Below are 12,725 nucleotides of genomic sequence, written 5' to 3'. Positions count from 1 at the left end.
CCTGCATCGCCCCCCCCAGCACCCCAAATCCCGCAGCACCCCAAATCCCGCAGCACCCCATCCCCATGATCCTGCAGCACCCCAAATCCCGCAGCACCCCCAGCGCCCCAAATCCCGAACCCCGAGTCCCGCAGGGCCCCACCCCCATGATCCCATTGCACCCCAAAATGCCCAGCACCCCCCACCCCAGCGCCCCACAGCACCCCAAATCCCACAGCACCCCAAATCCTGCATCATCCACAGCACCCCAAAGCACCCCAAATCCCCGCACCCCAAATTCCCCAGCATCTGCAGCACCCCAAATTCCCCAGCACCCCATTCCCATGATCCTGCAGCGCCCACAGCACCCCAAAATCCCGCAGGGCCCCACCCCCAGGATCCCATTGCACCCCAAAACGCCCAGCACCCCCCACCCCGGCGCCCCACAGCACCCCAAATCCCCCAGCACCCCAAATCCCGCATCATCCACGGCACCCCAAATCCCCAAGACCTCGCAGCACCCCAAATCCCCCGGCACCCCAAACCACCAACACCCCCCCCAGCACCCCAAATCCCGCAGCACCCCCACCCCATCCTCCCAAAGCACCCCAAATCCGGCACCCCAAATCCCGCAGCACCCCCAGGATTCCCCGGCACCCCAAATCCCCCAGCACCCCCATCTCCAGCACCCCCACATCCATCACCCCAAGGCACCCAAGTCCCCCACCCCAGCACCCCAAAACCCTCAGCACCCCCATCTCCATCGCCCCCCAGCACCCCCCCACCCCAAATCACCCGGCACCCCCCACCCCAGCACCCCAAATCAGACGAGCCGGGGCACCCAAGGATCTTTTTTGTGGAAAAACGTAGATTTTTGGTCAAAAAGCACCTTTTTTCCCCCCTCCCATTCCCCCCCCCCCCATCACAGGGGTGCTCGGGCAGCGCTGGTTAATGGCGGGGGGAGCCCAGAGGCCACGGTGAGGGGTCCCTGGTACTGCAGGGGCCCCCCAAAACCCACCCCACAAGAGGGGGTTCAAGCTGGGGGGGACCCTTCGTCCCCCGGGGCGACGCCGGCGGCGATTTGGTCCCGCCGCCAGAGCCTCTCCACCAGGGCGTCGAGGAGCGGGGCGACCCGGGCCAGCCCCCCCCGGCCCCCCCCGGCCCCCCCCGGCCCGCTGCTCGCCCGCAGCACCGGCAGCCCCCAGGTCCCCTCGAAGGCCACCACGTCCCCCTCCGTCACGTCCGCCTGAGAGGACAGGTCGAATCTGGGGGGGGTGTGGGGGGGACACATGGTCAAGGGAGACACCAACACCCTGAAAAATTCCCCCCCAAACCCCATAAAAATAAGTGGGAGATGCCAAGCCATCGGTGCAATGAAGTGGGCACGTGCTCAGCCCGCCAAGGTACCGAGTGGTGGGGTGCAAATCCGCTTGCGGGGGGGGGGGACACACAGTCAGGGGAGATGCCAACACCTCGAGAAATCCCCCCCCCCGGGGTTGGGCAAAAGCCCATAAAAAGAAGTGGGTGACTCTGAATCCGTCGGTGTGATGAAGTGTGCACGTTCTCAGCCTACCAGGGTACTGTGTGGTGTGAAATATAGGGGGCAAATCTGCTTGGGGGGGGGGGGACACGCAGTCAAAGGAGACACCTGCACCCTGAGAAATCCCTCCCCGGGGTGGGGAGCAAGACCCTATAGAAACAGGTGGAAGCGGTGAATCCATTGGTGTAACGAAGTGTGCACGTTCTCAGCCTACTGAGATGCCAAGCGGTGTGAGGTACGGGGGTACAAACCCGCTTATGGGGCAATGTGGACCCCCCCCCCCCCCCCAGACACCCCCCGAGAAGGATACTTGGTGCCGACGACCACCCTAACGAGGTTTTCTTCGTCGGGACCGATGACCCGACTCATCTGGGCCGGCAGCTCCTCGAAGGACGAGCGGTCGGTGAAGGAGAAGAGGAAGAGGATGGCGTCCGCTTCCTCCTTACAAGACTGGACACCCACCATCATGGAAGGGGGGGGGGTGTCCCGGGTGTGTGTCCCCCCCCCCCTCCCAAGACTTGTGTGTCACCCCCCGCCCCTGCCCCGAGACTCACGGGCAGAAGATGCTCGAATTTTTTCAGGGCGCCGTCCCCGCAATCCCAAAAATGCAGCTGGAAGATGACGGGGCGGCCGCTGGCCCGCAGCTTGGCCGGCCAGTAGACGGTGGTGGCCTCTATACCTGGGAAGAAGTGTGTGTGTGGGGGGGGACACGATACAACATTGTCACCCCCCAGGGTGACATCCGGGGGCTGCTGGTGTGTGTGTCGTCGTGTCCCCCACCCCGACCTACCCAGGGTCTCGTGGTGGCCGGGGGGCACGGGGGTCCCCGCCAGCGTGGCCACCAAGGCCGTCTTGCCCACGCCGCTCTTGCCGGAGAGGAAGAGTTTGTAGGTGACGGTGGGGGCGGCCAAGGGGGGGGGGCAGCACCGGCCGCTCCAGCAGACCTTGAGGGGGGTGGGGGTGTGTGGGGGGGATATTTTTAGGGTGCTGGCACCCCATTATGGTTTTGTTTTTTTTTTTTTGGGGGGGGGGGCGCGGGACTCACCGAACGCTCTCCGCTGGTTCTTCTGGAGGATGGAGTCCAGGTAGGGGCGGCCGGCGGGGGACAGGAGCCAGCCCGGCTCCAGCACCGAGCCCCCCCGCGCCGCCATGGGCCACCCCCCCCCCGGAACCTGGGGGTGCAGGGGAGCCCCTTCTGAGCCCCCCACCCCCGGGGTCCCTGTGCCACCGTGGGGACCTTGTCGTCCCCGTCGTCCCCCCCCCCCACCCCGCGTCCTTGAGCCCCCTTACGGGGTGCTTGACCCCCCCTCTGGGGTGCCTGTGCCCCCCCCGCGGGGTCCCAGCACCCTTTCATGGGGTCCCTGAATCCTTCTGGGGTCCTTCCTTGCCCCCCCCTCCCGGGGTCCCTGTGCCACCCTGGGGACCCCGGCTCCCCCCCGGGTCCTTGAGCCCCCTTTTGGGGTGCTTGACCCCCCCTCTGACGTCCCTGTGCCCCCACCCCCCCCGGGATCCCAGCACCCTCCCATGGGGTCCCTGAATCCCTCTGGGGTCCCTGCCCCCCCCCTCCCGGTGTCCCTGTGCCACCTTGGGGACCCTGTGCCCCCCACCCCGGGTCCTTGAGCCCCCTTTTGGGGTGCTTGACCCCCCCTCTGGGGTCCCTGCCCCCCCGCGGGGTCCCAGCACCCTCCCATGGGGTCCCTGAATCCCTCTGGGGTCCCTGCCCCCCCCTCCCGGGGTCCCTGTGCCCCCCTGGGGACCCTGGCTCCCCCCCGGGTCCTTGAGCTCCCTTATGGGGTGCTTGACCCCCCCCTCTGGCATCCCTGATCCCCCCTCCCGGGGTCCCTGTGCCCCCCCCCGGGATCCCAGCACCCTCACATGGGGTCCCTAAACCCCTCTGTGGTCCCTGACACCCCCCCAAGGGGCCTCTGACTTCCCACCATGGGGTCCTTGAACTCCCCCCATGGGTTCTCTGTACCCGCCCCGGGGTCCCAGCACCCTCCCATGAGGTCCCTGTGCCCCCCCGGGGTCCCTGACACCACCCCCCCGGGGTCCCTGCACCTCCCCCTGGGGTCTCTTCATGCCCCCCCGGATCCTTGACGTCCCCTCTGGGGTCCCTGAACCTCCTCCCGGGGTCCCTGCACCCCCCCCGGGGTCCCAGCGCCCTCCCGTGGGGGTCCCTGACCCCCTCTATGGGGTTCCTGTGCCCCCCCCGGGGTCCTTGACCTCCCCATGGGACACCTGACCCCCACACGGGGTCCCTGAACCCCCCCCACGGGGTCCCTCCACCCCCTATGAGGTCCCAGCATCCTCCCACGGGGTCTCTGAACCCACTCCCGAGGCCCTTGACCCCCCCATGGGGTCCTTGAAGCCCCTCGGGGGTCCTTGACCCCCCATGGAGTCTCTCCCCCCCCCGCCCCGGAGTCCCTGTGTCCGCCCCCGGGGTCCCAGCATCGTCCCATGGGGTCCCCGAGCCCAACCCCCCCGCCCATGGCGTCCTTGAACCCCCCCCCCGTGGGGTCCCTACCCCCCAAACCCAGCAAAGGGGATGCAATGCCCCCCCCGCCGTGGACTTCCCCCCGCCCCCCCGCGGTCCCTTTAAGGCGCGGCCGCCTCACCTGCGCCCGCTTCCGCCTCGCGGTGACGTCAGCGCGGGGGGCGGAGCCTCGCCACCGCCACGCCCCCTTTGCCGCCGCGCATGCGCGGGAGGGGGCGGGCACGTGGAGGGGCGCAGAGGCCGAGCCTATGGGGATGGGGGGGACCCGGACCCTATAGGGGATGGGCGGGCGGGAATGGGAGACCCGGAGCCTGTAGGGGATGGGCGGGGATGGGGGGTTACGGACCCTATAGGGGATGGGGGGGGAATGGGAGACCCGGAGCCTATAGGGGTTGGGGGGGCCCTGTAGGGGACACGGACTCTATAGGGGATGGGGGGGATGTAGGGGTCACGGGCCATATAGGGCATGGGGAGGGGTTCAGTGCGAGATCCGGATCCCTATAGGGGATGGGGGGCTGTGGGAAACCTGGACCCTATAGAGAAGGGGGGGGGGCCCTGGGGGAAAGCCGGACCCTACAGGGGATGGGGGTCTGTGGGGAACACGGACCATATAGGGGATGGGGGGGGATGGGGGGTCACGGACCCTGTAGGGGATGGGTGGGGGGCTAAGTGAGTCACGGACCCTATAGGAGATGTGGGGGAGGGGCCCTGTGGGAGACCTGGACCCTATAGGGGCTGGGGGGGGGCCCTGTGAGAGACCCAGACCCTGTAGGGGATGGGGGGGTCACAGACCCTAAAGAGGATGGGGGGGAGCTACGGGGAGATGTGGACCCTATAGGGGATGGAGGGGGGAGTGGGGGACCCGGACCATATAGGGGATGGGGGGGTCACAGACCCTAAAGAGGATGGGGGGGATCTACGGGAGATGTGGACCCTATAGGGGACTGGGGGCAGGGAGCTGTGGGGAACCCGGACCCTGTAGGAGATGGGGGGGAGGGCCCTGTGGGAGACCCAGACCCTATAGGGGACAGGGGGGATGGGGTGGGGAGTGTAGGACCCAGACCCTATAGGTGATGGGGGGGCTGTGGGGACCCAGACTCTATAGGGGATGGGGGGGTTCCCAGCCCTGTAGGCGATTGGGGGCCGGGGTGGGGGGGACAAGAACCTGTGTCCAGCGCTGCCCCATACGGGGTCCCCAGTCCCCAGCCCCACAGGCCCTGGGGTCCCCCAATGCCAACTACTGACACAGGCCTTCGGGGTCCCAAACCTCCAGCCCCGGCAGGATTTGGGGTCCCCATCCCCAATTTCCAGCCCCACAGGCTTTAGGTTCCCCAATTTCCACCACTCTCCCCTTTTTCTGAACCCTCCTGTTCCTCCCCCCCTTTTTCCCACCTCTCTCTGTTGCTCCAACATCCCCCTATAGAAAACTTACCGTTTGTTTTTTTTTTTTAACTCAATAAGACCCCAAATCCCCCTTTTCACCCCCAAACTCACCCCCCGGCCCCCTCCCCAAAAGGACCAGCCATCCATTTCTTTTCCTTTTTATTTGTTAAACTGCTAAAAATTCATCGGGATGGGGAGGGGGGGGGGAGGAGGAGGGGAAATCCATTAACCACCCCCCTCGCCCCCCCAAAAAAATATACACAAGATTTTAAATATCACCGAAAATTGCTTTTCATTCCTACGCTCGGCCGAGCCCGATGTGGGGGGGACACCTGAGTCGCGGGGGAGGGGGGGACAACACCTCGCTCACAGCACCAGCGGCTCACGGGGGGTGGGGGTATCAAAATTTGGGATGAATTCATGGTTGACGGCGCAGAACATGCCTTTCCGCCACCGACAGGGATGGAGGAGGGATGGCCCCGGCTGCTCGGTGGGTTTGGGGCCATTTAGGGGGATTTTGGGAGCGGTTGGGGACGGAGATCATGTAAATGTTGGGAAAACGCCCCTCGAGGGATGCTCCGTGCAAGGAGAGGGATGTCAACGCAACGTCAACTCAATGTCAACCCAGCGTCAACCGAACATCAACTCAACGTCAACCCAACATTGAACCAACGCTGACCCTACGTCAACTCAACGTCAACCCAACACTGACCCAGCGTCAACCAAACATCAACTCAATGTCGACCCAACGTCGACCCAACGTCAACCCAACGCTGACCCAACGTCAACTAAATATCAACTCAACGTCAACCCAACATTGACCCAACGTCAACCCAACGATCCACCGTCCATCCCTTTTTTTTGGACTTTTTTTGGGGTGAAACATGCAAAGGGGAGGAGGGAATCGATGCCAAAACCCCGACCACCCTCCCCGCGGCCAAGCTTAAAAGTGGAGAAGAAACATTTCCTAAATCACCTTTAGGTGCTCCTGAGGTTTGGGGGGTTAAAAAACTGCATTTTGCCTTCCCTTTGGAGAAATCAAATCGGTTTGGGATTGGAGTGGGAGAGGCTGGATTTAACGAGGGATTTATTTACAGAGGCGGAAAACGCCGCAGACGAAGCAAAACCCTCCCCATCCCCACGCGGCTGGGATGCGATTTAAGGCTCCGACCGGCAAAAAAAGCTCAGTGGGGATGGAGGAGGTGGGGGGGGGGAAAAATTGAGGGGGAAAAGGGGCCACGTCATGGCGTTGCCGGTTTGGGGAGGATTCCCTACTTTTCGGGTGCTGGAGGTTGGTGACCAAAACCTGGCAGAATCCGCCCATTTCCCCCCATCATCTGGAGGGGAAAGGGAAAGAGAAGGACGCCCAGGTTTAATCCCTTCAGATTTCAATTTGAATTTTTGCGGAAGGAGGAGGCACGTGCAAAGACGAGGTGCAGCTACTGCCACGGAGGCTGCTCACGCCCTCAAATTTACCAATATTCATCTTTTTGGCTGGAAAAAAAAAAACCCAACCCCGTTCCCAGGCTACGAGGTGCTGGTTCAGCCTTGGGCGGGTTTGGGTTGTTTGAGCGAAACGAAACCTTCAAGTCTAGAAGGGAATTGGCAGCCAAACGTCTCAGTTTTGGGGGAAGAATGGGATTTTTTAGAGTAAGCGGTGTGGTTTTTTGCCGATCAGGAGGGATCAGGGCTGATCCCAAAGCCTGATCCAGCACAGGGTGGGGAGAGGGGGATGCTAACTCCCGGCTAATTCTTAATATTTTTGGCATTTTAATGCAAAAAACCCCTGTCCTTTCTTCCTTCTTACGGTCCCGTACGGCAGCCAGGAAGGAGCACGACAGGCCAAAGGGGTGAGAGGCAGAAAAAAAGGCATCGCGTTTGTGTCGAGCAAAGGTTTGCAGCGCTGGAAGATTCCTGGTAATGCTCTTGTTTTCCTTACGGAGTCAAGCATGGAAATAATCAGCGCGCGCAAGGTGACAGCCTCCTGCCTGCCGCTGTTTGGTTTGTTCGTATCAAAACCCACTTTTCCTCACATCCCAGGGGGAGTTTTGGAAAGATCCGAAGCCTCTCAAACCCCCTGGAAAATAAAAACCAACCCCAAGAGGATATCGGCTGGCAGATTTCCCTACCTCATCCCAAATCCTCGCCTCGGCTCGCAGCGGCACGGGTTCTTCCCCGCCTGTAAACATGAATCGCTTAACTGGGGTCTTACTGGGAAGCGGCGGGGCAGCGCTGGAGGTTTTGCCTGGACTTTTATTAGTTTCTCGCTCCCGAATTCACAGTTTGAAACGCCTGCGTGACAGAGTAAGGGCTCGGAAAGGAGAGGGAAGAGCCGCGGAGAGGGAGGGGAGAAGGTGACGGCGGCGAAGGGCTCGGGCCGCATTATCTTTTTGCTCGCACAAAGTACAAGGCATTTGTTTTGGGATAGTATTTCACGTTTTGTTTCTTGTCCATGAGGCCACCGAATATGATTAATTCCCCTCTGCCTTGCACTACCGTGTGTAAACTGGTTTCGGGCGGTCCCACCACCGAACTGCTGTTGAACACTTTCCATTTGACTCGTCCTTTTTCCTTGGTGTCCTTAATGTCCAGCACGTACATCTGCATGGGTTTGCAGTTCATACTCTGGTATAAAGGCTTCCCCACGTTGAGGGATTGGGGAGGGTGGTGGCCCAGGCGGCGGGCGATGGGAGGTAAGGAATGGCCGTCGCCTTGGGTAGAGCCCGGCCGCGCCGCCGAGCCCGTCTCGGCACCCGGGGAGCCCGGGGAAGAAGCCAGCGGAGGGCTCAGCGCCGCAGAAGCCGAGGAGCCTTTGGAAGAGAGAGCTTTGACGGCCTCCAAGCTCCTCCGGAGCGCGCTGGGGGAGACGGCCCCCGGCAGGGAGCTGGCGACGTGGGGCGGCGTGTGGATGCCGTTGGTTTGCTCGGGGGGGTTCCTCACGCCGGCGCCGACCGTCCTGCCCTCCACACCGTCCATCTGGCAGATGATGGAAGCCGGTTTCTGTTCCCAACTCAAGTCGACGGATCCCAAACGCAGGTCTTTCTGCTCCGGCAACGATCCTCGGCGCGGAGCCAGGGCGAGCCCCACTTTTAAGTCGTATCCTTCAGCAGCGGAAGGCGTGCTGGGAGATACAACCTGCACGGGGCTGTCCAAGGAGGCACCGCCGGCCGCCGTGGCTCCGGGCGATAAACTCCCACCGTTGAGTACGGGGGAACTGTCCCCTCTTGCCGGGGAGAGGCTGCCTTCCCGGGATCCCGACGGGGTTTGCCTCTGCGCTCTGGGTCGCAAGGTGCCCCAGCGGCCATTGACGCAGGGAGCTTCGTCCGTGTTCCTGACGGGAGATTGAGAGCGGTATTCCCGCGTTTCGGGGACCAGGGCGGGCGGCGTGGCGCTGATGGGAGAGGGGCGAGAGTTCAGGCTGGGACTCAGCGGGGCTCTCCCGCTGGGAGCTTGGCTGAAGACCACGACGCACTGGCCCACCTGGAAGAGGAGAAGGAGAAACAAGAGGTGACAAACGGCAGGATGACCCTTCGCGCTGCGTTGGGGAAAAAATAGAGGGGTATGGAGCATTCTGGGCAGGCAATAAAGATCAGCGGATGTAGTTGAGAGAGCAGAGACCCCACCGCGTCCGTACCCTGCAGGCAGGATGGCACCACAGCTCCGGGGCTCCGTGATCTTCGTTCTCCACCTTTAGCGGCTGCCACGTCCAGGGGTTCGCGTGCATGTGCAGTAACCAGGCGTCTTTAAACAGCTGTGAAGACAAGCGTGACAGATTTAGGAGCCCGGTTTGAGATTTAGGAGCCTGGCTTGCGGCTGAGATCATCCCAACAGAGGTAGGAGCGGTGCTTTGCTGCTGCAGACGGAGGAATGGTGACCCAGATCAGGATCTGACCACCCCGGAGTGACTACACCCTACTGTGGCCACGGACAAATCCCTTCATCTCCATCTTCTACCCTAGTATAAAATCAGGGCTAATTCTTCCGAGGCTCAATTAACTTCGTGAGCTGCTCAGATAACGCCTGGGGTGTTTTTTTCTTAATTAAAGCAGCTCTAGCAATAGCTAGACAGCTTCTCTGGATTATCTACTGCGTGGGTGCCCAGATTCGCAGGATAAAATGCCACCTGGGTAACGTGCGGGGTAGCCCCTTCTCCCCAGTCCAGCACCCAGTTACAGCGAGACACGTGAAGTTCATGCCCATGTTCCCCTCGGGATACTTACTGCATTGGGACCGCCACAGCCACCCAGGATTAAAATGGTTTCGTTGTCTATTACGATCTGGAGGGGACAAAGAACAGCGTTTTTCAGACTGGGAAGGACGCAAAGTGGTGCCCAGCGCCTTCGGCAAGGCCTTCAAGTACAGGCAGAGCCAGGTTACGGCTTCTCAGCTGCGCAGACGCTGCCGAATATTGCCCACCCCGGGACGAGGAGTGGAGTTGGGATGGAGAGCCAGTTTTGCCGGGCCCGAGGCAAAGCGGGATGCAGGGCTCACCCCACTCGGGGTCCCAAACGGCTGGTGAACCAGCTCCCCTTACAGAGGAGGGCAATTAGCCTTCCTGAAGCTGAGCCAAACAGCAAGGGACTCAACACCCCTCTTCAAACAAGGGAGAAGGTGGAAGGATTGTCTGGGAGGGCACGTGCTTGCAATATTTGTTAGATGCTGCTGGTGGGCGAGATAGTCCCTTAATCTCCTTTTCCAGTGGACGGAGAGAAAGGAACTTCCAAGCGCGATCCATCTGATCTCTTCTGGGTACCCTGCTGAGATGAACTGCACGCTGGGGACCCCTGACCATCTTCCTGGGGACCACGAAGGGAAGGCAGAGCTGCCAGCTGCGACGGAGACACCTGCATCGAGCTCCGTGACTCCCACGCGCTCCCGCCCCGGGCAGGCAATAAAACAGGCGCTGCCAGCCCCGTGTTTCGAGCGGGTACAATCCCGAGTCTCCAACCGAGAATCGGGAGAGCGGAGCAATCAAAAGGGCCCCGAGCCAAACCAACTTGTGATAACGCTTCATTGATCTCACATGCCACGGGGAACGATCAGCGGGAGAAAATAGCAATTTGTTTTCTAGCAGCGCTCATTAGAGTTCTGAGTCACGCGCAAGACACGGCACGGTACCTGCCTGAGCGTTAGGGAGATTAAAAAGTGCAGCCTCGCAGAACAGATGGCTCCAGAAAACAAGGGCCCGTCGGGCAAAGGCTGCAAAGATAACTTGGAAACGGGGCGCTAGCTTTCAGGCGACCTGCAGAGAGCTGCCTGGAAGCTGGAAATCAAGTGTTGTCTGGTTTGTCTTTGGCAGCGTGTGTCGGTGCCGGGGAGCTGAGCTGGGGAAGGAGAGCTCACCTGAGACTGGCCGCCTCGCGGGTGAGGGCTGGGCCCAGAGATGTTGGGCTTGGACCAAGCCCACTGCTCGAGATCCAGCACCCAGACGTCATTGCTCCTGCAAGGAAGAGACAACAAGCGTTGCCGATACAACCAGAACCTCTGGGCATTTGAAACATGGGTTCAGGGCAGAGTTTTAGGGCAGAATTGGGTTCTCCGCAGGCTGGAGCCTTGAAGGGCTTCACCACGAGATGCGAAAGGTGCGCTAAGGCAGCCCACAGACTCCAAAACCTTGCGGAGATTGCCTTCTGAAACCTATGAGCTACCCCGGGACCACCACAACAGGCTCCTGGCACCTGTCAGACACCCTCACCCCAGACTTACATTTGCCGAGATCCCAGTGAACCCCCAAAAACAATCATTTTGTCTTCGATGACACAGGACGAGTGTCCCGCCATGGGAGGGGGGCCGTGGGTGGTCACGATGCAGTTCCACCTGGGCAAAGAGAAAGACATTCACCATCGGGTTGGAAAGGAAAGCGCTGGATGAATGGCAAAACGAAAAATGCCAGGGGACGACAGAGTCCTCGAGAACATTTTCCAGAGGAAAACCTCAGGGAAAACCTCCAAAGATCCAAATAATAATGAAAGTAATTACAAATACTAATGCGCTAAACATTTTTAAAGCATGACAAAGTCACAAGGCCAAGTTGGAAATATCGCCCCTTTCAATTAAGTTTGCCCTGAATTATTTCCAACGCGGTTTAATTACAGCGTTCTTAACGACACTGCCCAAAAGTGCATTGGATAATTGACACTTTTGATGATGAAAAGTTCTCAATGAAAGAGGAGCAGGAACCAGCGCCGCTTTGATACAGCATTCGCTCCTTTTCTCACACACAAGCATCGGTGAGAAAGGCCGGTCCGAAACCAGCCGAACGGTGTTTGAAAGGAGAAAGGAAAATTCCTGCCATCTCCGCGGTCGCTGCTGGATGCTTTACTAGGAATCCAGGAGCTTTAAAGGCAGAGGGCTTACTGAAACGCTGCATTATCCCGCTTTATCCTGTCTTCCCCCTTGGAGGGCCACGGGAGCTTTGAGTTTTGGACCATCGCTAAAAGCAAGGCCTCCAGGAGTTAAGGTTTTATCTTCTCCTTTCTTCAGAAAGACCTCACCGCTCACAGCCAAATCGGTGCCGCTTTTAAAAGATTCACGTCTTCACATCCAGATTTCCCACCTGGCTGGAGGGGAACTCTCGGGGAGTCTGGCATATTTTAGGTACGAGTCGAGAGCTGTACGGAAGCAACGCCCACCACCCAAGGGGTGCCAGACAGCAGCGTGCCCGTGTCTCCGGTGCGCTCTTGTGTTTTTGGGGGTTTATTCTGCTGTTTCAAAGTAAGAGACGCAGCAAGATTAGGCACACCTGGGAAAGCAGGACGGCGCAGAGCTTCCCAGGCGGGCTCGGAGCGACACCCGCCAGCATTCCTCCAGCCGCGTTCCACACATTTGTACAGGATCAAAGCTTGGGCTTCGAATCCAGATGTTGCCCTTACCAGTTTTTGGAGGGTGAGTAGGTATGGATTTCATCGAAGAACCTCTCTGGCTGGTGCAGAGGGTAAGGGCTCGGCCGCGTCCACCCACCAAAGAGCACAAGCAAGTCCTTGTAGACCACGAGGGTGGCCCCAGCCTTGGGCGAGGGGTACGAACCTGGGCAGGGGATAGAGAAGGAGGAAGGTTAGGGAAACCACGCTCCAACACAGCCACCGAACTCTGCATCGGTTTCCCTGAAGTGCGACAACAAGGGGACTCCACCTTTTTTTTTTTTTAAAAAAAAAAAAAAAAAAAAGCAGAAAAGAAGGCAAAATTAGAGTTGGGAGCCTGGGAAGAAAACTACTGCCAATTTGTGTCGTCGTAATTAGTAGGAGCCTGAAAGCACATCTCATGTATGGCAAAACATCTGTCACTCACTGGCAGGAAATTGCTAGCTTTCTAACGTATCCCTCGAAATTA

At 60.1% G+C, this 12,725-nt stretch overlaps 2 protein-coding genes across 3 annotated transcripts in view; both read right to left on the bottom strand.

Annotated features, from left to right (window-relative positions):
- Positions 1 to 843: 843 nt before the first annotated feature.
- Positions 844 to 4,162, bottom strand: CPLANE2 (ciliogenesis and planar polarity effector complex subunit 2). Its single transcript, XM_054222390.1, is given in 7 exon segments — positions 844 to 1,244; positions 1,830 to 1,969; positions 2,074 to 2,198; positions 2,310 to 2,439; positions 2,441 to 2,463; positions 2,565 to 2,691; positions 4,135 to 4,162. Coding segments are annotated over 6 exon segments (756 nt in total). The 5' UTR covers positions 2,671 to 2,691; positions 4,135 to 4,162; the 3' UTR covers positions 844 to 1,012.
- Positions 4,163 to 5,612: 1,450 nt separating this feature from the next.
- Positions 5,613 to 12,725, bottom strand: part of FBXO42 (F-box protein 42) — a 51,742-nt gene continuing 44,629 nt past the window's right edge. The window contains exons 4-9 of one of the 2 annotated variants that reach the window (XM_054222369.1): positions 12,269 to 12,422; positions 11,103 to 11,213; positions 10,740 to 10,836; positions 9,617 to 9,673; positions 9,031 to 9,147; positions 5,613 to 8,876 (exon numbers count right to left, since the gene is read on the bottom strand). In XM_054222369.1, coding sequence (XP_054078344.1) covers positions 7,779 to 8,876; positions 9,031 to 9,147; positions 9,617 to 9,673; positions 10,740 to 10,836; positions 11,103 to 11,213; positions 12,269 to 12,422 — 1,634 coding nt within the window. In that variant the 3' untranslated portion in view covers positions 5,613 to 7,778. The remainder of the gene's footprint in view (positions 8,877 to 9,030; positions 9,148 to 9,616; positions 9,674 to 10,739; positions 10,837 to 11,102; positions 11,214 to 12,268; positions 12,423 to 12,725) is intronic. The other variant, XM_054222370.1, reaches the window with a different exon arrangement.

The sequence above is a fragment of the Rissa tridactyla genome, chromosome 16, assembly GCF_028500815.1.
Source record: "Rissa tridactyla isolate bRisTri1 chromosome 16, bRisTri1.patW.cur.20221130, whole genome shotgun sequence".
Taxonomy (NCBI): Eukaryota; Metazoa; Chordata; class Aves; order Charadriiformes; family Laridae; genus Rissa; species Rissa tridactyla.
Note: the sequence above shows the minus strand (reverse complement) of the source record. Positions and strands in the feature narration are given on the sequence as shown.